The 24,067-nt window shown below is 39.8% G+C and overlaps 2 protein-coding genes across 15 annotated transcripts in view; both read left to right on the top strand.

Moving 5' to 3' along the window:
- The first annotated feature begins 1,883 nt into the window (after positions 1-1,883).
- LOC121947773 (uncharacterized) lies at positions 1,884-6,347 on the top strand. The gene is made up of 10 exons (XM_042492889.2): positions 1,884-1,931; positions 2,657-2,770; positions 2,884-3,062; positions 3,156-3,271; positions 3,347-3,397; positions 3,477-3,587; positions 3,690-3,837; positions 3,931-4,075; positions 5,592-5,631; positions 5,767-6,347. The coding sequence occupies exons 1-10, from the start codon at positions 1,884-1,886 to the stop codon at positions 6,033-6,035; spliced, it is 1,221 nt and encodes a 406-aa protein (XP_042348823.2). The 3' UTR covers positions 6,036-6,347.
- Positions 6,348-7,712: 1,365 nt separating this feature from the next.
- The window catches only part of map7d3 (MAP7 domain containing 3), a 33,682-nt gene continuing 17,327 nt past the window's right edge, over positions 7,713-24,067 (top strand). For 4 of the 14 annotated variants that reach the window (XM_042492746.2, XM_042492745.2, XM_042492743.2 and 1 more), the window contains exons 1-9: positions 7,713-7,867; positions 16,765-16,878; positions 17,218-17,298; positions 17,406-17,569; positions 17,877-17,988; positions 18,591-18,674; positions 19,369-19,476; positions 20,261-20,356; positions 21,208-21,306. In XM_042492746.2, the coding sequence (XP_042348680.2) occupies positions 7,822-7,867; positions 16,765-16,878; positions 17,218-17,298; positions 17,406-17,569; positions 17,877-17,988; positions 18,591-18,674; positions 19,369-19,476; positions 20,261-20,356; positions 21,208-21,306 (904 nt within the window). In that variant the 5' untranslated portion in view covers positions 7,713-7,821. The remainder of the gene's footprint in view (positions 7,868-16,764; positions 16,879-17,217; positions 17,299-17,405; positions 17,570-17,876; positions 17,989-18,590; positions 18,675-19,368; positions 19,477-20,260; positions 20,357-21,207; positions 21,307-24,067) is intronic. The other 10 variants (XM_042492750.2, XM_042492749.2, XM_088080936.1 and 7 more) reach the window with 4 other exon arrangements.

Raw genomic sequence — 24,067 nt, 5'->3', positions numbered from 1 at the left:
TATTTTTTGGACACTGAATGCGCATGTTCGGTTTCCAAATGCTGCTAATTGACTGTTTGTATTAAGTTTGATGCCTGTTGCTTGTGTTTGAATGCATATGCTGTTTGTTTTAACTTTTGCTGTTGTGTTTTTAGTCTATTTGTTCCTTTATGTGAAATGCTCTATGCTGTTGTCTTGGCCACGACTGCCTAGGAAAAGAGGTTCTGAATCTCAATGGGACTATTCATGATTAAACAAAGGTTAAATTTGACATAGTTAAGATGTCATCTGTATATATTACAATAGCTTCTACATATGCTAGATATGAAAAAAAAAAAACATGCTTAGGTTAAATATGTTCACAGTCATGGACCATGGAAAGCAAACTGCAGTTCCTCTAATGGCCACTTGAGGCTGGCTCCAGAAGTGAGTCAGTCCTCATTTTAAAATGCTGAACTTAACAGCAGAAATTAAAATTTTTACAGCCTGGTAAAAATTTAATAATTTTGGTCTCTATAGCTAATTTATATTTTATATCATATTCATGACAACTGTACAGGGGTGAGTTTTTACATTACTCAGCCGTTTAAATGTTATGAAGTCTTAAAGTCATACATATTTAAGGGTGGGGCCTCTGTAGAGACCCTAAGTCAGATCCACCACTCACTCCTCTGCAGCTCCAACTTTCAAAATATGGTCACTTCTGGCTCCCAAAAACAAAAATTGTGACAGGATGAATGCTGAACTTACAGCATGTGTTATTTACACAAAAATAAACACAACAGAGAACAACAGACATCTGTTACACAAAGAACCCCCTATCCCCCCCTTGGAGTGAGACGATAGGTTTTCGTATACTCTATACATCAGCTCTGCAAACAGTAATATCCCTGTCCTAATCTTGTGCGTTACAATTATTCCGAAGCGATAACTAACCAAACAAATCTAAATGGCTTTTCTGTGTGACTTATAATGTCAGTGTCTGCCTCGTCCTCAGCTGTACAGACCTGAAGGTAAAGGAGGTCCATAGTGCAGCTCTCTTTAAGCCTGAACTATTTAAACAACCAGTGTATGTCCATAACTTCTCCTTTTCACATCCATAATATCCTGTCTGGCTGGTGATATAGTTTAAACAGTAGCACCATGTTTGTTGTCAGGCTTTTAGCTCCATACTACCACTAAGTGGTCAAACATTAAACTACAACTGAATGATTTTGTCTTGATTCGCATCATGGGTCCCGCCTTCAGCCTGACCCTCCTCAGTTCTCTAACAAAACAAACTGGTTGTAGTATTAAAAGTTTTATTTCCAGCCTGCAAACACGCTCACACAAAGTCTCTTTGTTGGAAACACGTTTGTTAACAAGGGTCTCATTCATGCATTTTAATTCCCTCCCCTTCTCTGCTCTCTGTCTGAGGCCAGAGCCAAAACCAGCGGGTTCCCCAGAGGGAATATGAGAAGACCAGGTGTGACGTGAGGCGCTCAGGTGGGGGACCTGAAAGTTTCATGTTCACTGGTTGGATAAGCTGGTTGGGAACCTCTCCTGCGTCATTAGTGATGTAGAATGAGGGGCATTCCCAAAAAATGTTCCCACCACTTTACATCTGCTGGATGTGGAGCAGCTTGTAGGGAGGCACACCAAACTACCATCGATGGAAGCTGGAAATTAGTCTATTAGAGAGCCACTGCTTATTGAACTATATGGATCAGTAACGTGTACGTTTTTATTTTTCGCTCTGGAAGCCTCTGGCACCTGAGAATATGTAGTTTTGTTGTTTTTTCATTTCAGTTGTCTTCATATGTGTAATGTTAAAATTGTGTTCTCGTGCAAATACATGCTATTTTTTAGGGTTTTGGTTTCACTGTAGGAGGGAAAAGAGGTAACTTACTCCTTGGTGAAGGACCATGGACTGTTTGCCAATGGAGGCTCGTCTCTGTGCTGCTCTGCTCGTGGTAAGTCTGACCTTAAAAATGTTTTCATTTACAGATTTCTAAAAGTTGGACTCTAATTCTGTATCATTTACGTATTCAGTAGAAAATAACTAACACTTATCTCAGTCATGATAGCTAAGTACACCACTGTGGTACTTGTACTCCACTTGTATTTCTAGTTTATGTTACATCATATGATGCACTGGTCAGTGCACAAAATCAGCAAAATCTCAATCTTATGCTTTTAAAAAAATAAAAGTGAATCAGTGCTGTAAGACTGTGTGTTAACACACTTTAAGTACTTAATTTAATGTTATTTCTTATCATTCTAATTTAGCAGCCTGTTTTATTATTTTTTTCTTTGAAGGTGCAGACATTTTTTCAAACAAAAATATTTAAATCAACAAGATATTAACACCCTTACAGCAATGACATCTACAGGAAAATTAGACATCATCTGTTCATACAGTGATCTATGACTTAAACTACTTTCTACCCGCCCACTTCGGACCCCCTTGCTCGAACCTCACCAATCTTTAAACTCAGCCTTCATTGTGATCTCAAGTACACACCTGTAAAGTTTTGTGACTACATCTTGCACTGTTGTGACGCTAAAGTAGTGGTGGTAGATCCTGCAAAAGTAGGTGTAAGTTGTAAAGTAGTAAGTTGTTTCAGGTCATGAACTGCTGTATTGTGGCTGGAGTGATCCTAAGGTGATCTTTAGTTTTAATTGTCTATTTCATCAGGTTTGGTGCATGCTGGTGCACTCTGAGCCAAGCTGCGATCAGACAGAGTTCTTACACACTAATGGCACTTGTGTTGCATGCCCTGTGTGTGGACCAGGAGAACAACTGTCAGAGGTAAAACACACATGGAGCATAACAAGTGGCAAAACCATATCTTCCTTTTTCAATCTCCTTCCTTTACCAGTCTTGCTATTTGGTTCCAAGTCTATATTGTACATTATTCTCAGGACTGTGGTTTTGGAGATGGTGGTGAAGGCGCCTGTATCCTGTGCGAAGGAGGGGAGTTCAGCGCAGATACAGGTGTGGCTCCCTGCATGCGATGCACACAGTGCAACCTGCTGAACCGCCTGGAGAGGACAGCGTGCTCACCCACCAGTGATGCCCAGTGTGGTCACTGCCTCCCAGGGTGAGCTACACTTACCAGCCTGAACATCTGTCACCTGCGAAGTGCAAGCATTTGTTTTTTGATTTTAGCATATGAGCGTTATTGTGTGTGCAGGTATTATGAACTCAGGAGCATGACTGGGGAAGTGGAGCTGCCCTGCGTGCCTTGTTACAAAGACGACAGAATCCATAAAGAGTGTTTGCTTTTGACAGCTCGTGGCTCTACAGGTGGTAAGAACCACAGATAAACCATACAGACTAAATGACAATGTTAAGGAAAAAGTTATAAGTCTTGTTCTCTGACAGAGAGTGCCGTCACTTCGCCCAGGGGAAATTTCAAAGTACCCAAAGAGAAGAGTGAGTAATCCTGCAGATATTCACTAACAACTTTTTCATTTAAACTTTTTTAGTCTTGACTGATTCTCTGTTTATTAAGGAGTGAAAGAGGAAACATTTCCTATGGTCCTGATTGGCTCAGCAACAGCGTCTTCGATTTTTCTCATTACTCTGCTGCTTTGGGGCGTCCTTCTCACTGCTGAGAGATTCAGTGAGTCAGACACATAAAGTTTGACATTTCTGCAGTTTCTCCCCATCTGTCTTTTGTTTGCTTGACTAAATTTGGATCATGTACACTTGTTGCAATATTCAGAGCGGGTTCCTGAGTACTGTCCTGGGCCCGAGGGAGTGTTTTCTACAGACGACCTTCAATACACACCTTTGTCCAGCCCAGCAGAAGGAGCAACCGAACAATCAGACGATCCTCCGCAGACACTTGTTCCAGATCAAGATCCCCCAAGGTGCCTTGCAAACACAATAGTGTTTGATCACTCATTCAATTAATCTCTGCCGGTTTCTGTGTAATTATTTACATTCATTCAATCTCCACCCAGAGGCCTGAACTCACTCAGCCATGACAATGAGGTGCACCCTACTTCTATTGTGATTAATGTCACCACCAACATAAAGCCCTCCAGGCAGAAAGACGAGAACATCTCACAGGAGGAGAAGCAGAGCAGCTGCTCCTCCACGGAGGAGGTAAAGTGGTTTAACATATTGTTCTTACATGCTGCTCTCAATATAATTATCCTCTAAGTGAAATGATTTGATGTTCATAAAAACTCACTACGAGAGAGAGTTAGTTTGACAGTGTATTTGTATTTGTTTAAGTCCATGTGGTCAATTTATCAGCACACAAACCAGTAAACATTCACCTGAATCATGAATAAATGAAAAAATTACATATTGTAGCACTGAGCCACGGAAACAGTTTTGGTTTAACCCTTTGATAGTTAGGCTGACTTAAGTTTTCTTATATTACATTCAGATGCCTTTCATAAACAATTAAATCCTTGAAACCAGAGCAAATTGGTTTGATTTATTTCAAAAAATGACAAAAAAAAAAGAAGAGAGAGGGACAGAGACAGAGAGAGAGGAAATTATTAGAAAATTAACAAAACACTAGGAGTGTGTGTTGTGATGATGTATTTATTTATTCATTTTTATATCTTTTTTGTAATTCTTTTATTTATTTATTTATTTCTGTTTATTTGCTTGAAACTGTTACTTAGTTTGATAATTTTGGGTCATTTCTTGTTTGATATACTCTCCTATGCCTTCTTCTTATCTTGAGAGAAATCAGATAATTTTGCTCAGGTTTCAAAGGGTTAATTTATTTGGAAGTGAGATTTTTTTCTAGTGAGATTTTTGCCTTCACCCCAGTGCAAGTGGGATGAATTGAATTTCATTTGTGGTGGACAAAGAGTGGAAACTTGACATTTGAAAGACTTTATCTCCAGAAGTAATGTCTCAGATTTTCCACAGACATCACCATCAATAGTTTCCATTAAGGCTACTGCTATGTTAAAAAAAAAGTTCAAAATATTGAACTATCTTCATGCTAACATGTCTAGCGTTACAATATGTAAGCACACCCGAAATCTTGAAGATCACAACCACAATACTGTGGGAGGATTGGTGTGATGTACTTAACGTTTAAATCAAACACAATATAATGAAAAGCTGACTTTAAGATACTGCTCAAAGCACTGTATGAAACAACTAACTACAGTTGTTAATTGTTCTTTTCAGTTGCATATTTTGAGATTCACTGATTTTGCTCTGACTAAAGAATAAATAAATAAAAACAGAAATAATAGCAAATGCCCCTCACAAGTAACAACAGCTCACACTTATGGTAGGTCTTTAAATTCGTCACAAACATGCTTGTATTTTATTTGTTTCCCCCCTTTTTATTCTTTTCTTACCCACAGCAAGGGTAATTTCAAATGTATATTTAATCCTTGTTATTTCATAATTATATTTCTTTGTCATTCCCATTATTTTATTTTATTTCATTTTATTTTATTTTTACACTGTACTCAGGTCTCACATGTACATGAGATCTTGACTTCCTGATTAACTGAAGTATATATATTGTCATCGATATATTTTTTTAAATGATTTAATCAATTTCAATACTAATACTTATTATATATTGGTCTTTTCTGCTCCTGTAAAAATGACCCTGTCCTCTTTTCTATGTTGATTTCAGATGGAGCAAAAACTTCAGACAATCTGGGAAGTGGCTCAAGGTATGTATATTTTAATTTAGCCAAAGGTAGTAAGTGGTCCCTCATTTTCCTTCATGGTAATCTGTCGCTGGAGGAGTTCAGTTGTTGTTGCTCTTCTCTGACGTCTGTTTGTGATTCTGCTTCGACTCTGTCCAGGTCAAAGTATTGAAATGCTCGACTATGACTCGGTGCAGGACTTGTCCTTGCTGCTTGACTCTGCTGACAGCAAGAACATGTTGAGGAGACTGGGGCGCTCTTTGGGTGTCCCACCTCAGGTCAACGCTCATCTCCAAGGTTTCCAGGACCTATTTCAGTATCTGCGCACCTCCACCTACACACTGATGCCCCAACTTGCCCAGGCTGCTGCGCTCCTGCCTAATCCTGAAGTTGTTGCTCGGCTACACAGAGCTGTGGTGAAAAAGTAACAACCTCTTAGACCCCAAGGATGTGTTTCCATGGCTTCAGCTGTTATACAGTATTTCATTATTTGTGCTTCAAGTTTTAAATAACACAATATCCAGGTCACTGCAACTGAACCCTACATGCGGTGTTACTTCCTGTTTACCATGTAAAATAGATGAGAGGCCTTCTGGCTAAAGCATGTGAGACAGACCAGGACAGAGGATACAGTGTTCATTGCGAGATACAGAACACAGAGCCCTGAGAAAATGTGTTATTTTCTCATTGGGAGATGTTCACCAGCTGATCATTTTTGCCTCAGTCTTTAGCTCTGCAGATTCTTCAGCACACTCAGTCTGGTAAGGTTTAACTTATTATTATTATTATTAATATTATTATTTGGATTGCTGTTGTTCTGAAAAGCAAATGATGAACACATTTTCAGTTAAATGTTGTGTCGTGTTGGAGACCTATTTTCTTTCTACTCTGAAAATTCTCACTCTCGGAAATCTGATGAAAAAAATGTATATAATGAAATCTAAAATCTATTGGTTTAATTGAGAATTCTTGTTTAATTACTGTATCAGCTTCATTTATTATCGGGTCGGAAACAAAATTCGATGTTTTCTCTGGGAAAATTTAGGGCATGCAATACCCGTCACATAAACGCTAGAGGACGCTTTGGGTCTCATTGCAAATGTAGATGCTAAGTAGTTTACTGACACCCTTAGATCGTCTATTAACAAGCTGATCCACTGTTTGTCACATATAATGGTGCACCTTGCAGTTTATATAAAGTTCAAAATCAGAATGGGCTTTATTGGATAATGTATGGGGAACCAAGTATTTACACACAAGTAGATGAAAGAATAGATGCAAGTATAAATAGGCCTATGTATAAACAGCAAGTATCACCAACAACATATAATGTCTCTGTAGCCCTATAAGCTGAGAAGAAATTTTTAGTACAAAGTAGTGCAAAGAAATAAATATTGAATGGATATGCACGAAGTAGGTGATTATGTACAGTAGCCTATATATATACATGTATACATGTCTTTTTAAAGTACATAGACCTATAACTTGCATGATTTATAGGCCTATTTGACAGTAATGCTACATGTTAAAGCACTGTGTGTAAACTCTAAATCTGTGGGTACAGTTTTTGGTTTTTAGAAACTCTTAATTTTCTTGAAGCCTACTCTCTAATAATGTCTTTCATTGCTCATTGCCTTTCTTACATGTTTTTTTTTAATAAATTAAGCCAATTTGCTAAGGTTTAAAAGGGTTAATTACATGTAGTTCCCTACCCCCCTAACACTGCTTAAAACTTTCCTTTCACACAAAGCCTTTTGTGTTTTTTTCCTCCTCCCAAACATTATTGAATACATTCAACACATTTGATATTTTCATTACACAAGTTTTATACAAACATTTCATCATAAAAAAGCAATTAAATTGTACATTAAATAATATATAGGTAAAATAAAGAAACATAAAAATAAAAAACCTCAGGATCTGTTAAACAGGTAGAATAAAACTGAAATGTCTGAATAACTTTAAAGTTGTTAACAATTTACAATTGATGAGTTTTTAATTTTTAACAGTTGCCAGGTAGGTTCTTTTGTAGGCTTTGCGCTTCCGCGTTCGGTGTCGCTGCTGTTGCTTTTCGAAAACGCGTCAGAGTGACACCTCTTTATCTGTTTGCACTATCTTTGGTGTCCACGTCCCCGCGGTGTCCGAGTCCTGCCGGCTGCGATGTGTTACGCGCCCGTGCTTTAGAAAAAAACAGAGAAGGAAAACTTCACAGAAATGGCGGAGGGTACAACGACTCTCAAAGGCTTGCGAGCCCAGATGGGTAAGAAAAACCTCGCCAGTCGTGATTATATTTTGACCCAGTTGTGCCTAAAAGTGTTGTTATAACTTTGTAACGTTTGTTGCCAACTGCCGCCGCTAACCGGGTCATTTGAACGAGTTGAAACACGGAGAGCTCGTCTTGCTAGTTACGTTAGCTCGCTGCCCGGTTATCTGCTGACAATAGATGCGGAAAAATTAGCAACTTCTTCCCGCATTAAACGTTAAAAGTTTGATTGAATTCACCCACGCTAGCTGGTAGCCTTGTTGGTAAAGTGGGATACAGGTTAAACTAGCGAAACGACTTCCAGTTAACGTTAGTTTAAGTTGTAACGTCACATATTGTAGCATGAGAGCCGGTTTATCACGACCAGTCTGGCGCCTAGCTCACTTAGCTTTGCTTTAGCTTAACTTTGTCTCATTTTAACTACTTCTCTAACAAAGTGCTGTTGTGTGGATATATTAGACTAAATAGACGAACTCTGAATGCTGTGTAACCGAAGCTAACTGCTCTGTAACTGACATTCAGTGGTTTAGATAACGTTGCTCATCACTTGGGGATTATTGTCAAAAGTGATCATCTGCTATCTCTATCAGGAAGAGTTCAGGAAGCGCTTTCCTTTTCGTGTCTTTTGTGTTTAAGTTGACAGATCGGAGTCAATGTATACAGTACGAATACGTTGTTTCTCTGCCCAAAGCCCAGCAGGTTCACTGTTTTGTCGCTTCCTGCTCAAAAGTTTCACTATCGCATACAAAAGTGCTCTTTTTCTCTTCTGTGTCAATTGCACAGTTATGCATATTTTTTGACATATGGCATAACCCCCTCCACTCTCGAGGGAGGGCAACCATAACAATGTCTGACCTGAATTTGAGATAAAGCTGACAGACACTGTGAGACACACAGCTCAGATAAGAGAGGCTGCATAGTTCCTTTTATTTTGTAATGTCTCGATGAAGTGATAAAGGAGTTATGGTTGGACCAGCAGTGACACATTTTTTGCAAATATGTAACTCGGCCAGCTGCTGCAGCAGCAAAGTCTCTATCAATGCTTTGCATCCATGCCTCAGCTGGCCCCTCTCAGACATGGATGTTTACTGTGTCTGCATCTGTGGGCATGAATGAACAGTTTGTTATGACTCGAGCTGCTGTTGGGTTCACAGTTTTTCAGTGTTTTAGGGTGAGAGGGAGTTTTCTGCATACCCAGTGTGGGTGTAGGCATGCTTTACTCCTGGCAACGACTGGACCTTATTTAGCCCATATTCTTCCTGTTTCCCTTGACTTTTCCATTTAGTATTTTCAATCTGGAATTTACACCCACCCGAAGCTGTGGTTTTATGAAAATATCCACAGCGTTTAGTGTGAAAACGAGAGAAAAGGATGAGAGTTTGCTCAGCCTTCAGTCAGAGCAGAGGACTGACAATGATAAAAAATAATGTTAGGAATCTAGCTCATGTGCATGGTCATTTCCACAAGAATGTGAGCAAGGATAAAATGTACCCTGCTATTATGAAGGGAGATCACACTACTGCAAGTCACACTGTAAGGTTATCCTGATCCTGGCTCAGCTATTGCTGCTGCAGAATTAAAAGCATGAGAAGTATTTCTGTTCTGGTTGGATTTAACCAAAGGAGGAAATGGACCGGCCTCAATTTTAGTCTGTAGTTTTTTGGATGTGTCCACTTAGCATTGCTCCTCTTGCACAAAAACCCCACCTGATTTAATTCAACCTTTTAAACTGCCTACTGGATTTGTTACAGGATGTGTGCACGCACCAACGATTTGAATAGCAAAACATGTTAATTTGTATATGCTGTGACTAAGGTCAGTCTAGTGTCCAAATAGTTTTGTTCATAAGATATCAGTTGATACTTCTATATTTTTAGTTTCTTTTGGATTGTTCTTGTTTTTTTCATTTCACATTAGCATTGACTTGTTTGCAACACAGCTACATGCACACATATACAACGTCAGCTGTAGATTTGAGGATATTGAGGATAAATCCACAATTAAGAACCAGTTCTAGATTGGCTGATTACGAAAGCTGATGTCCCTTGTTGATGCTGGAACATTGTAAACACTATTTAACATTGCCTATGCAGCATGGTGTCATTTTGTGATTCTGTACTTGAGCCAGAGACAGCAAAATAAGTTATGTGCATTAGGGGCATAACATGTGGCAGCATTTACCATACATTGTTGGATGTCTGGTTTGGCACACTTGGTTTGAACTTGTTTTGGTTTAGTAAGGCTTATAAACCAAAAAATTACAGCTGTAATAGACTGATAAAGTTTGATTGCACTCTGCTTCTCGGTGTGTAACTAGTAATTCTGGAATTATTAAAAGCTTTTTTTAATATTTAAATGTTTTGGATATGTCTGTAGTGTCTACTGTTTTCATAGGGAGTTCACAATATTTTTTCTTAATATAGATTTTCTTAATAAAGCTAACTTAACACAATAAAACCTATACTATGTGTACATTGTTTTAATCCTCAATGCCTTAGCACAAAGAAGAGGATAATAGAGTCAAGCACAAACTTTATTGTTAATGCATCTGGATATGATCAGATCTTTTTAATTCCCATCTCCACAAGAGAATATGGTCCACCTGGAAGAGGAGACTCCCTAGGAAACTGGGATATGTCATCGTTATCCTGCCTGCACTGCAAATAGCCTGGGCTTACCTTTGCATGACCAAGTTTCGAGTAATCCCATAGAAGATCCCTCGTGTTTGTATGTGCATGCGCGAGTGTGCGTGAGTGAGCGTGCATCAGCAGTGTTATCTGAGGACCTGAAATCTTAAGCCAGTGATAGGAAGCTCTGTGTGCCGTAGAGGGCAAGGAGGTTGATGTTTTTTTTAAGCAAAGAACTACACATGGCGTTTTTTCTTATTTTGGACAAAATAAAAAAAATAAACGAGCTAATTGCTGGTTCAAGTTGTTTTGGTCAGTGAATTTACTTGTAATAGTGTTTGGTTTGAGATAAAAATCCCTGCATGCTCTGTGTACTCAGTAGGAAATGGCTGTCCACCCTTGCATTAAGCAGTGCTGACACTTCCTGTGCAACAAGCTGCTTAATTGTACCATGCAGCAGGGCTCATTAAAGGCTGCAGTTGGAAGGAGGGACAGAGGAGATTTTTAACCCATTTTTTGCTAGACAGAGCCTGCAAAAAGTGTGCCTTAAGATCCTGCTTGCTATTTAGAGAATTAGTGTTTGATCAGTGTTAGCATTTAACTAGAAATGTTATGATGTAATGCAGACTGGCCTGTTTCTTGTTAAGCAGCTGGGTCATCACCAGCCCCCCTGGTGGTCTTTTCTGATGCCATAATAACTCAGCAGCCTAAAGGTTGGACCACATCAAATCAATATGTATATGTGCTGCAGTCAGAATATTTTTCCAGTGTTTTTTAAAAAAATTTTTTTTTTTTATGCATACTACCTAAGCCGCTGGTTGATGTTATAATTGGTATCACTTGAGCTGTACAAAATTTATACTCAAGATTTAATATAATGTGATTTTTTAGACAGTGACAGTGCCCAATTAAACATTAACCATAAATAAAACAAGGAGAGATAAGATGGATTGCACCAGGTTTTAGCAAAATATGTATTTTCCGGCCGTTGTCTCTGGGCAATGACAATATGTGACAATGTTACCAACTAGCTTAATCATAGATTAAAATAAATCAGACTGCGTGACTCTTTTTATGATTGCCACATGATGATTGAGTGGTCCACCCACTGCAGACCAGATCTTGAAGTCTAAATTGTTGCTAAACAATTGATTAGGTAGCTCTGATAATGTCATCAATCAGTCTGGTGTATAATTAGATGCCAGGTTAAGTACATGTGGATTTGCTCCTCTGACTTATTAAAGCATTTAGCTCTGTCCGTGCTGCAGCAGTGATGTATGTTAATGTGTGCAAATCTCCATAGTGATGGAGTGATGAGAGAGGGCTCCTCTGATTGGCTCTTTTCATTTCTGTGAGCGCACCTGGCTCTCTTGAGGTTTGTTGGGAAAACAGCATCTATTTAAGCACAATAATCAGCACAAATGTATGTGTGTCAGTTAAGAATGTTTTTATTTTATTTAAAGATGGTGTTTCTGACTTGGTGAGTAGGCTTATCATTATGGTTGTGACAGAAATTGTTGAAGTGGATAATACAACTGGTGATTTTATGCTTAAATGGTCTTGATCCCAAAGAAAGAGTCTGCATGGTTTTAGCTTGACAGTTGTTAAGCACCTAGTACCTTTGCTTTCCTGTCTGCTTTTACTTCCCTCTTAGGACCAGTTGATGCAGAATGAAGGCTAAAGCTCGTCATGCCATGTAAGAAGCTTGTATTAATGGAACTTAAAGGTACACTCTGCAGAATTTGCCTAAAAAATAAAACAACATATAGACATATAGACACCAGCAATTCATTTCAGTCATCACTAATTACCATGTAGCAGTGTGTGGTGTTCAGCAGAGAACTGTCCCTCCACTTGTATTATGTTATTATCTTCTATTTTTTTTTTTGTGTGTGTCTACCTTTAGGCCGTGGTGTGTAGCCCCCAACTAATTGCAGCGCAAGGTCAGGACTCTATGAAAATGTAGTGACCAAGTTGCACTACCGTCTCTGTCTTTCTCCTCTGGTCTGTGGATGCAACCCAGTGGGTCTGTCGGTCTGTTTGATCGAGGCAGAGATTAAGACACACACACACACACACACACACACACACACACACACACACACACACAAACAAACAGTAGCTTCTTTTACACTGTCTGTTCAAGGAGGGAATATTGCCCTGTTATGCTGCCTCGCTGTTCTGTATAAAAGATCCTGGAACAGGGTCACAGAGTTGTCTCGCCCTTAAGCCAGCAGCAGAGGTAGTAACAGAGCTCAATAAACTTCTGTGTTAAAGAAACAGTTGGCAGGATGGTACCATAGGCAGGATGGGTGTGACGTTTTGATGAAATGTAATGCTTGTGACTAGGGCTCAAATTTTTTGAGAAGGCCTACCTCTCTTATAGCTGCCAACAGCTTGCCAATATTCCCAGTTAGAGAAAGGGTGAAAATAAGGTAATGTGCCTGTGGCCCAAGGCACCCAAAACATTACATCTGCCCTGGTAGTAAAAATGAGAGCTCAGCGCAAGCGGCTGGATGACACACGGAGTGATGCGTCCTGGTGTTTCTAAATAATTCCATCCAAAGTCTGATAAAACCAGACACTAACACAAAGTAGTCTGTAGATGTCTGAAGAAGGCACTTTCCACCTCTGCAAGTTTGGCTGTTTCAGACACTTTGGTGCTCTGAGGAGAAGCTACGCTCTGTTTGTCTGTCTCACTGCGCTGCTGTCGGGCCATCAGCTGTTTGATCTGCGACAATGAAACGCTGTGGAAGCACATACGACTCTTCTGTCAAACACTCAGCTGTATTCCAGAGTCAAAGTCGTTCACTGCATTTGGTTCGCTGCGGGGCTGTTATTATCATTTGCTGTTCGTGTTGTCTGTCAAAATATGGCTCGACATTCTATCGACTACGTCTCATATTTCAATTGAGGAAAAGTTATTTTGCAATTGATTTTGTTATTGTTTTATCGCCCAGCCGTACTTGTGACCCATTACAGGAGATTTAAAAAGCAGCTAGCAGCAGTTAGCAGCTAACTCAGAAGAAGAACAGCAGCCAAAAATGTCAGCAATTTGGGAAAACAGTGAGGGTCTGGAGCTCCTTACTCTTAGAGTAGAAGGCAAGATCAGCTGTCATAAAACAGGGACAATAAGTGATTGTTATTGCCATTTTATGGCATTCTTATTGTTTGGAAATGCGTAAATTATATGTCACACTAGAGCAGACGCTGTTGTGTGACATGTCAAATCTGTCATTCCTTTTGTGCTTTCGTGATACCGCTAGTTGTCTGAAATCAAACACTGAAGCTGTGTGATGCCACTGTGGTTTGGTTTAATGTAAAAATGCAAAGGTGGCACCATGAAGGGACTTTATAGTGGTCCTATAGTGCAATCTCTGTGTAAAAAGGTCTACACAAAGAGAATCCAAGCAGACACAATGAAGCATACGCTTCAGCTGAATTCACACAAAATCCGGCAATGCAGCACCTCATCCTGTGCTGCTGTATTTGTCACTTAGCAACAGGGTGCTTGGCATTTATTTATTGAATCCTTTTTTGTCTTTACCTGAAAGTGGCGGACATGGGGAAGGCTGGGGGAAAGACCGAGATATGATGAAAAACAAAAATTCAAGGCTTGATTTGACATAAATGATCTGCACAATTGATTACTGAGCCATTAAAATTCAATAGTTTAGCATCCTTTTTACTGGAAATATAACTGTGTTTTTACTTTGGATTTGTGATTCATTCATGCTCCAGAATTGGCTTGCTTATACCTCTGAATATAGATCAGCCCCTTAAGCCCACAGTACCCAGTCTGTTTTTCCTGCCTATTCTCTAGAGTACAGGAGAATGTTTGTGTTGTCAGAAGGTTAATAGCAGTTTCACCAGTGTCACAAATCCATATCTAAACTGTTTGCTGAAAATACAATGTTACACTATTAACATGCTAAACAAAGTGTTAGCTTTGAGGTCAGTTTATTTTACATGGTACATATGATCCCAAAAACATACACAATCTTATGGCTAAAAAGTGGTGACTGATTAGACTCAGTAGTTGCTATACTCTACTTTTATTGACAAAGCTGTTAAACGTGCAGTCAAATCACATGCATTTTTATTTCTAAATTAAGGCACCATTCAGTTTTGCTACTGGGGTTGAAGAGGGGATTGAAGTGACCAGTACACTTCCACTGAGCATTAGCTGCAGACTTTGACCCTCATAAGCTTCTTTGAATGGAGAGCATCGATACTGCCGCAGAATACAGATAAAGAGTTCACGGCTACTCACCCTGTCAGCTGTCTTTGCTCTGTCCAGCTCCTTGTTACTCTGATTTCTGGTTTGTTGCAGGTACTTCAGATTGGTCAAAATATCTGTCAGAATTGGGTAATCAGTCTTAAAATGACCTACCCAGATACCATTTTGTTTTTTCTTGGCTGCACTAATACATCTTCCTTTCGTTCAAGGGTGCAAAAAAATATATTTGTGTATTCATACTAATGTTATTTCTCAATTTGTTGGTTTAAGTTTATGCAAGAAGGGCCCTTTGTCCTGTCTGCTGTGAGTAAGGTAGCAGAGTGTAGAGTCAATTTCCATACAGATAGGGCATGCACGGCACACCATGCTTTGCTCTGAGAAACAGCAGTTGGTGTCTGTGGTCTGCACAGTTTCATTTCAGTTCACTGTGGCTGTTTCTTTTGATGACAAATATCTGTAAGGCTGCACTTTTCATAGCCATTTTAAGAAGAAATGCTTTTCAGTGATAATGCTGGAGCAAAGTGTTAAATGTGAAGTAGCAGAAAATCTTTGGTTTGCATTAGCAGCATCTTAATGACTTAACCAATTATGGGTGGGAGAGGTGAGAATATTTCAGGGAGAGACAATGTAAATTTGTCTACCATCAGATTTGTTTTGCAATATTGATATTGCAAAATACAATTACATATACCCACTCCTATTTCAGATACTATTCACCTCAAAGAAGAGCACATCTAAAACAGTGGGGCTGCTTCATGTTGGAAAGAAAGAGCAGTAGCTGGAGTGGTTGCCGTTATCTACTGCTTGGAGGGCACATATGATCATGACTCGGCACATCATGACACAAGCAAAGGAAATGGGGCATGACTTATTTTTCTCCCCTCAGAAAGATGAGGGAATCAGTACTCTTAAGTACATTTGATCAAAATTGGATTTGCTTTTCTGTGACACTCCATCTGGCAGATCAGTAGCAGCTTTGATGCTGATAACCAAATCTAATCTTTTTATTCATTTTTTCACATGACTGTATGTCATTGATGACCTTTTTGCTTAAACGTATGACCAGTTATTACATGCAAATCACAATCATTCCTTTTAGTGGTTAATGTAACTTTAGGGTCTTAAGTTATGTAATGTTATGTTACTGATGGAGACGGTGAGAGATTTTCAGTTCATCCATAATGTGAATATCACATGACTGACCATCGTTTTGCCTCTTTGTCAGCAGTTCTGTAATGCTGAATACACACAGACACAGAAGGAGAGAAGGCTGATACCAGGAGGCATAAAGCTTGATCACGTCCTGACTGTTTCCTTCCTTCCTGCCCCTGTATCTCCTAAGCACGATTTTCCTGTTAATAGTGTTGGTCGAAGAAAGTGCTAATGGAAGAATTGATGTATTTGCTGCCTTAAAAGCATGTTTTTAACTCCTGACTTTATCTGAAATTGTTGGATAGTCTGTGGGTATTACAACAAAATGTATTGCATCATACACTCTTATGATTTCTCCCTGTGGTGCAAGAAATCATATCCCCAAAATGCTGCAAACACAGTATGACATAAAATTTGTCCTTTATTGATTTTACCTCATTTTTATGTTTTAGAGACTTGTTGTATAAATGTGTCAGAATGTGGTGCACCTCTGGGCATATTAGCTGTATTCCAGGAGGCTCACAAGGGATTTATTCCAGACGTGTTTCTCACAGCGGCCCATGCCCTCCGAGGTTGTCACAGAAAGCAGTGTATGGCTGGCTACAGGGTTGACCATGAGAGAGGGGTTATGTCAGATGGCTGAATAGCTGGATTGTTCTGTAGCTTCAAATCCGTTGGATCTCTCTAGAAATGGCATTCCTATGGAAAACAAAGCACAGAGAAAAACCACTGGTTTAAACTTGATTGGTTTCATGTACCCCAAGCAATTCTGTTTCCCAGATATAATTTGATGTGCCTGCTTTGTCAGATATGACATAGTGTGAGTAGTTCTCTGTGTGTAAACTGTGGGTGTCTGTGTACTTTTCTACATACAGCTGCAGCTGCACAGGCACAAGCCGAGGAGCGGCGCAGCCTGGCAGGGAACAGCCCTACATGCCCTACAGGACCTACAGCCAACGCACCAGCTAAACCTCAGGGGAGTAGGCCAGGTAAATGACACCATAGCTTGACACAGAAACAGATTGGCTCCCAAAGATACTGCCCTGTCACCACTCTATTGTCATCCATAATCTGTACCATTAGATGCAACACAATCCACTTCCACCACCCTTTCAGTGTAGCTTCCTGTAGGTAAACCTGAGTCATCATCGTATTACTGTAACAGTTGACAAAGCTCATTACTGACAGTCACATGCACACATCTGCCTATCTGATGCAAAGCCTTTGTAACACTGTGATGCATTATAATCCCCCTATTATGTTCTCTGAATATGGATTGCTGCATATGTTTTACCTTTTAACACATATACACATGTGCGTGTTTGCAGTCATTGACGGTGCTGCACTTAGAATAGACGACCGACTGCGAGTGGCAAAAGAGAGGCGAGAGGAGGCAGAGAGACAACAGGGTAAGAGGACGATCCCAGTTTCTGTGCAAAAGCATTTCAGTTTAAGACAAAATACTAATAACTGATTTATTTTTCTGCATGTGTGCACACGCTGTATGTGCGGCCAGCTTTGCGAGACTCACAGATCATGGAGCGGGAGCGCAAGGCCAAGATGCAAGTGGAGCGTCAGATGGAGGAGCGTCAGAAAAAGGTTGAAGAGCAGCGAAGAAAGGAGGAGCAAAAACGATTGGCTGTGGAGGAGAAGAGGAAGCAGAAACAGGAAGAGGAAAAGGTAGCTACAGCTGAAAACCTCTGAGCCATGCTTGATGTTGCTCAGTTGATTTGACTCTTGTGACTAAAAAGAATTAGATTTACATAAAAAAACGCATTTATGCTGCAGGGTTGCCTTCATGCATTTTTTCAAAGGAGAGGAAGAGCATTTTGAATGAGGACAGTGTTTAGAGGATAACAGCACAGTAATTCATACAATTGTAGCATGCATCATTAGGTCTTGTCCTCTCTGCTTTTGGTTCATGGATGAACTTTTCTTTGCTCTGAATGACTTGGATTTTGTCTTGCTTCTTCCCGTCATGCTGCAGGAGCACTACGAGGCAGTGATGCGACGGACACTGGAGCGTAGTCAGCGACTGGAGCAAAGGCAGAAAAGATGGTCCTGGGGAGGACTGTCCACAGACTCTGATGGACGAACAGGTAGAGGCACTTTCCTCACCTTAAAAGTTTACCCTTGCCTTTCTGCTTTACTGTCCAGTTTAACTCACTCACTTGTACATAAAATAACTAGTTAGGCTCCTCACTTCGTCAAAACAAGACATGAAAGTGGAAAAGCCCACAGTGTGATCCCCATAGGTAAAAATATAATCAGGTGTTGCAAAAAGTACTGTCTGATATTGTTAATTACTGAGATCTGAGTATATACTGTAAATAATAATCGTTACTTGTCTGTCATGCTCTCACAACACCTCATGCATGTGATATCACTTGACCCCTCTCCACAATTGATACTCTCTCAATTAATACTCTAATTATAAACCAAATTGTTCTGAAGAAATCTGCAGAACATTTGTCTTTGAAATACATGAGTAATTTAAATTACATTTGGTGTATATTGTAAGGGTACCTACTGATAACTATTTGGTGCCTTAATGATAAATAAAGGTAAAAAGGCCAGTATATTCATTTCCTCAGGCCCTGGGTGTCAGAGGTTCCACTTCTTCTCTCTTTCCCTGTGTGAAGGATGTCCCTCAGCATCTTATATTTTATCGCTCCTCTCTGAGAGCTGTCTTTTCCCACAGGAGACTCTGATGCCAGCGCCTCATCTCCAGTAACTATAGTTATCTCCCCTGCCTCACCAGAAAAGCCACCAAGGAGCCGACAAGGTTTTGTTTGTTGATAATTTGCTCACCAATGTAGCAACACAGCATGGACTGGCACTGTCACCTGAGATAGCTTGGTTACCTACTGTGCTTCCCTCCCACCCACCAACTCCCACCTGCTGTCTAACTAGCAGCTTTCCACTAACAGATTTTGTACAGGGCCTGTGTTCTGAATGTGCCTTGTGCTGGGTGAATAGCTGGAAGTGTAGCTTTAGGTTTTTCACTCACTCACACTGTCGAGCACTTCCAGGTCACATGGGTGACTTTGCATGGAAGCCCAGCAGAATGGCACACATAAAAAACAGGACTAACATCACCTGGTTTCTCTGGCACGGATTATGTAATGTTGATGATGCTCTCCTCGTAGGAGTGGTCAGACATAAGCATCTGTTGTTTACTAACCACCATGCCTGTCTCTGAAACCACAACGACATTGTTATGGTTTGTTTAAAATGTACATTGTGATGTTAAACATGATATTTAACAGCAAATATATGCTGTATATCATGTGTGCATCTTAATAGCACATTGCGTCAATAGGGATATTATATTAGTGTTTATTGTTTCGTGCATTTTTATTTAGGTATAGTAGGGGATCTTGCACAGCCTTGTACTTCCACGTGTGCCCGCAAATGCCCTCCTCCATTGTCCAGTGTAAACCCCGCCTCCCTTGTCTGTCTCTCCTCCTCCTTCTTAGTGGACAAGCGTTCCACATCCACCATGAACCTGAAACAGCCGTCCGAGGCTGGCATCACCAAACGCCTTTCCTCCTCCTCTGCCACCCTTATCAAATCTCCTGACAAAAGTAAGTCTCCTCTCCTCTCTTCCTCCCTCCCCTATTTGCACCCTCACACCCTCCCTCCCAGCCTCCTTTCCTACACCCTCCTTGCATTTCTGTGCTTTCTTAACCAACATAGTATGTTTCAAACAGCCAGGTAAATGAATTTGTGTGATTATTAATGTACTGAGATGTACCAGTTTACATACTGTAGATTATCTGGAAGAAACACACTTTTTTCCTCCAACTCTTATGACTGGAGTGAACTCTGACCCCTGTGCTCTCCATGTCCAGGGTTTAACACACACAGGCTCACTGGAGCACTGACATACTGGTAAAATTGCTTCAGCTCTCTGTCTCTGGATCCAGCTAATTATACATGAGCATGACTTCTTAGTCCATTCACTATGCACCTCTATGAAGCACTGAATCTGTTTTTCAGAATCAGAAAAGGTCCATAGCACCAACTTGTGATTCATTAATAAATATCCTCTCAATAGTAGCCTATCACAATATTCCTAAGCATATTTTGATTCACAAGAAGTATATTTGATTTCTACTAAAATGTTTTAAAATAAATCAACACAATCAGTTAATTCATATTTTTCCACAGCTTTTATGGGCTGCCAGGTGCTATCTCTTTTTTTCTGATGTCAATTTCTCTATTACTCTCATGTGGTTTATTATATTTACGCTTTTCCTTTTCATAGGCCTGTGAATATTTTCCTAAAAAGTCTGAGAGAGACTTTGTACCATTAACAAGAGAACACAGTGTAAATTCACCATTGGGTGTTTCATCATTGTCTCTCAGGTGTTAAGCAGAGGAGTTCATCTTGTAACCGGTTGCCTAACAATGGCAATGCAGCCAGTAAGGAAGACGGCAAAAAGCTTCAGGTGGAACAGACAGGTGCAAAAGATCTCCTCTCCATCCCACACTATGCTTTCAGGACAAAGATTGTATACAGTGCACAGTTTAGCAAAACCACCACAGGTTATAGAGAAAACACTCAAAAAGTTCCACTTTTCAGTAAGTTCTGTGAGAGCTGTTACACATAGCAAGCTGACTTTGTGCATGGTAATGTTTTAAACTAGGGTTGGGCATTTTCAGTATTTGAGTACTTGCATTAGATTTTCATTGAGTGCTTGCAAAAAAGGTCCGATTTATAAAAAATAGGAATGTAAATGTGCCAACATGTACAACTTGAAACTGTTATTGATCAACTAGGCTTCAATTAGCCTGTTAAACCATTAATTAAAAGTTAACATGACAAAAATCTGCTAACTTTCTGTCGCTGCTGATAACGTTGCATGATGAACAGTGAGAGACAGAGGGACAGCAAGAGCAGTATGCCGCTCACAGCTTTACAACAAGATAAGATTTTACCCATTTTAAATAGTAAAAAAAAATTCAGGATTAAATTTAAGAGGTGTGGCAGTGAGTACTCTATATATTGAACGAATACCAATGTCCAAACGAGCATTTGAGTTCTCATGTCCATCCCTAGCTTAAAAACAGCTATCCATACTATAGGGGACTTGGATTTTGTCCTATATTATTATCAGATGGGGCAGTTACAACTCTCCTCTGTGTACTTGGGCATTATCTATTAAACTTGGACATCAGCTGCTGTCTGCCCCAGCCTGGTGACTCGCATAAGGCCAAATTAAGTGCACATGACTTTTAAACTGTCTTTTGGGATTCCTTGTTGACGCCTTCCCAGTGCCTGCTTGGCTATAACTCCACTCTCGTGTCCGTAGGGCTTTCCATCAAGAGGAGAAGTTCCTCCCTCACACGAGTAAGTGTGGGCAGAGCACAGACCCCTGCCAAGCCTGATAAGGGGACAACGGATAATCAAGGTGGCTAGCATGAGCAATCAGCAATCATGTTTTACTAATGCCTCTGCCTGCATCATTGAGGCCTTCCTTTTTGAATAACAAGCTTGTTGCTATGACGTTAACGGCTTTGCTCGGTTATCAACACTGTTGGCTACTAAGAGGTTTTGGGGATAACACTCTCACTTGGCTTATTTCAGTGTCAGCAGCTACATAGGTCTTTAAACTGGCCAATTCTTTATATGTTCCTGCCTTCTGTCTATGTTCTCCTCTAATTAAGTCTTACTCACTGACTGCTGAATTACCTCTAGGCAGCTGCTAAGCCTCTCTAAACTGTTTTGTGATTTACTGGGGAACACTGTGCTCGTTCCATGTGGGCTTCAACCTTTCTGCTATCTTAACCTACCAGAGCCCGTACTGTGCCATGGTTCTCACAGACATCCTAACTCGATTTAACCTTTTTTTTTTTAATCGTTCTCTATTTAATTTGTGACCCAGGAATGGTTTTGTTGTATGCCGTGTCTTCACTAACACAGTGTATTGTTTTGTTGTCACAAAGTGTTAATTGTTTTCTCCCTCCAAGATGATGTCATAGCTGGATTTAAGTCGCTGTGCTCGTGCTTCAGTGTGGTGTGTGTCGGTGCCATCCCACCATTGCACCCCCCCCCAGAGCACAGAAATGACCACAGCAACTTGCTGTATTCTGTGTATTGCAAGTAATCACCAATGCTTTTGTTTGTCCAGTAGCCATGTCACTGTTCGTGCAGAGTTGGTGACGAGTTGAAAAATTGTTGCTGTTTTTGTGTACACGTTTGTTCTGTGTGGTTAGCCAAGACAATAATACAACACAGCTACCATCATTCATACCGGCTCAATACTTCCCATCTGCAAAATAATATTATCCTACAGTTTTTTAATCCAAAAGCTCCCACACGCCATTCTTTTCATAACTAAACTTATCTCAGACTAATAACCCAGATTCTGGGTGCAGAGCAGCGAGCAGTGCTGCTGCCATGCTCCAGGGGCTAGCACTCAACAGCTAACAAACAAGTCTGTCTGCAACAGATGTCTTCCCAGTAAGAGGCTCCAAATGAAAGCGTGTGACTCTGTACTTTTTACTTGTTTTACAAGAGGTAGCATCGAGGGACATGTTGCAAAATCAACCTGTGCACACTTTTAACTCTTTTTACGGTGTGACCTCCACTTTGTAGCTAAGGTAGCAACAACGGCCTGAATGGGGAATTGTTAATTCTTTCATTTCATGGGTGCAAGAGCTCTTTGTTTTTGCTGTGAGATCCTGTTTTACCATAGTGCTTTCTTTGTATACTGAGTTGTCAGTACTAACCACTGTAGTCAGCCTCTTTTAATTAATCAAATTTGACACCATCTGTATTTTAACCGTAGAAAAGTTTGCACAGCAGAAGCTAAAGAGCTCTTGCCTGGTCACAGTCACTCGCCCTGTCACTAAGGGTGCTTCGATCAGGATTTTTTGGGTTTTTTCGATCACTGGAAGTTTATCAGCCGATACTGATCACAAGGTCTATATGAGGCCTTCTATTTATATTGTAGCATTAATTATTTAACTATTGTTAGCAACATTGTGTGTTAAGTATTATAATCGGATGATATAGTATCATGATTTTTTAATGTGCTACTCACTTCACCCTTTCTCTTAGAGACACAGCTTAAACCATAGCAACTTAACAAATTAGGTTTCCTGTGTTTTAAAATAAGTACAGTTTATTTTGTCATTTTAGTCAGACTTATTACACTTTTGATTTTCTTCTCATTATCTGATGAAAAACACAGGTTGAATCTTTACTTATTCTGCTACAGGTTCAAGTCTCCCACATAAAATCAGTACTTGAAACGATGACCAACACACAATCACACACTAGTGTTGCCTTGATACTGGATTTTCTAACCTCAATACAATCAACACCTTAAAAAAATTGTTATGCTATTCAATTTTTTGATACTACAGGGAGAAATTGACATAGAGTACATAAAATGTGGCTTTTTTAGATTATTAAAGATGAAAGATTATTATATTTAGGCTGTAATATGATGACTTTTCATATTTTTTACTTGTTTTGTAGCACAGAGCAACAGTATGATTGCAGTAAGCACTAACAAATAATAGAGAAAGCGCAGCTGGTACCAGTCTTGATATTATGTAAAATGAGTATAGAAACCATTTTTTAATTAAATATTCAGAAACTATATGTATTGATAAACAGATATTCTTGATATTTAGAACAAATATCGGCCGATAACAATCAGTGACTGATCAGTCGTAGCACCCTTACCTGTCACTTTTAGGTTTGTTGCACTTCTCATCCTCCTACCCAGTAGTATTCCTCTGGCAACTTTGAAGTTCACTAATGGATTATTTTTTCCCATCAGCACATCTCTCTCTACCCCAAAGGACCATTGATTTGACCTCACTGTCTACTTTAACTACTGTTTTTACTGATCTTCAGTTACCAGACAATCAGTCTTTGGTCTGTCTCAGCTCTCTTCCATGGCATCCTTTCCTCATTGTCTCTTACTTATGATCCTTCTTTTATTGAATATCACTGAAAATTAACAAGATAAAGACAGCTGATAAGGAGGCCATGTAAGATTATTGAGACCTCACCTTTGGTTGTTTATGTTAATTCTCTCCTGCTGGGTAAATCACATGGTGACCTTTCTAAACTTCATTGATCACTCCTCTTCCCCTTTTGCCTTCATCCCCCATTCTCATCCACTTTTTCCTTCTTGGCCTCTTTTTTCTCCTCTA

The sequence above is a fragment of the Plectropomus leopardus genome, chromosome 8 (genome assembly GCF_026936395.1).
Source record: "Plectropomus leopardus strain MGB_pleo_1.0 chromosome 8, ASM2693639v1, whole genome shotgun sequence".
Lineage (NCBI taxonomy): Eukaryota > Metazoa > Chordata > Actinopteri > Perciformes > Serranidae > Plectropomus > Plectropomus leopardus.
Note: the sequence above shows the minus strand (reverse complement) of the source record. Positions and strands in the feature narration are given on the sequence as shown.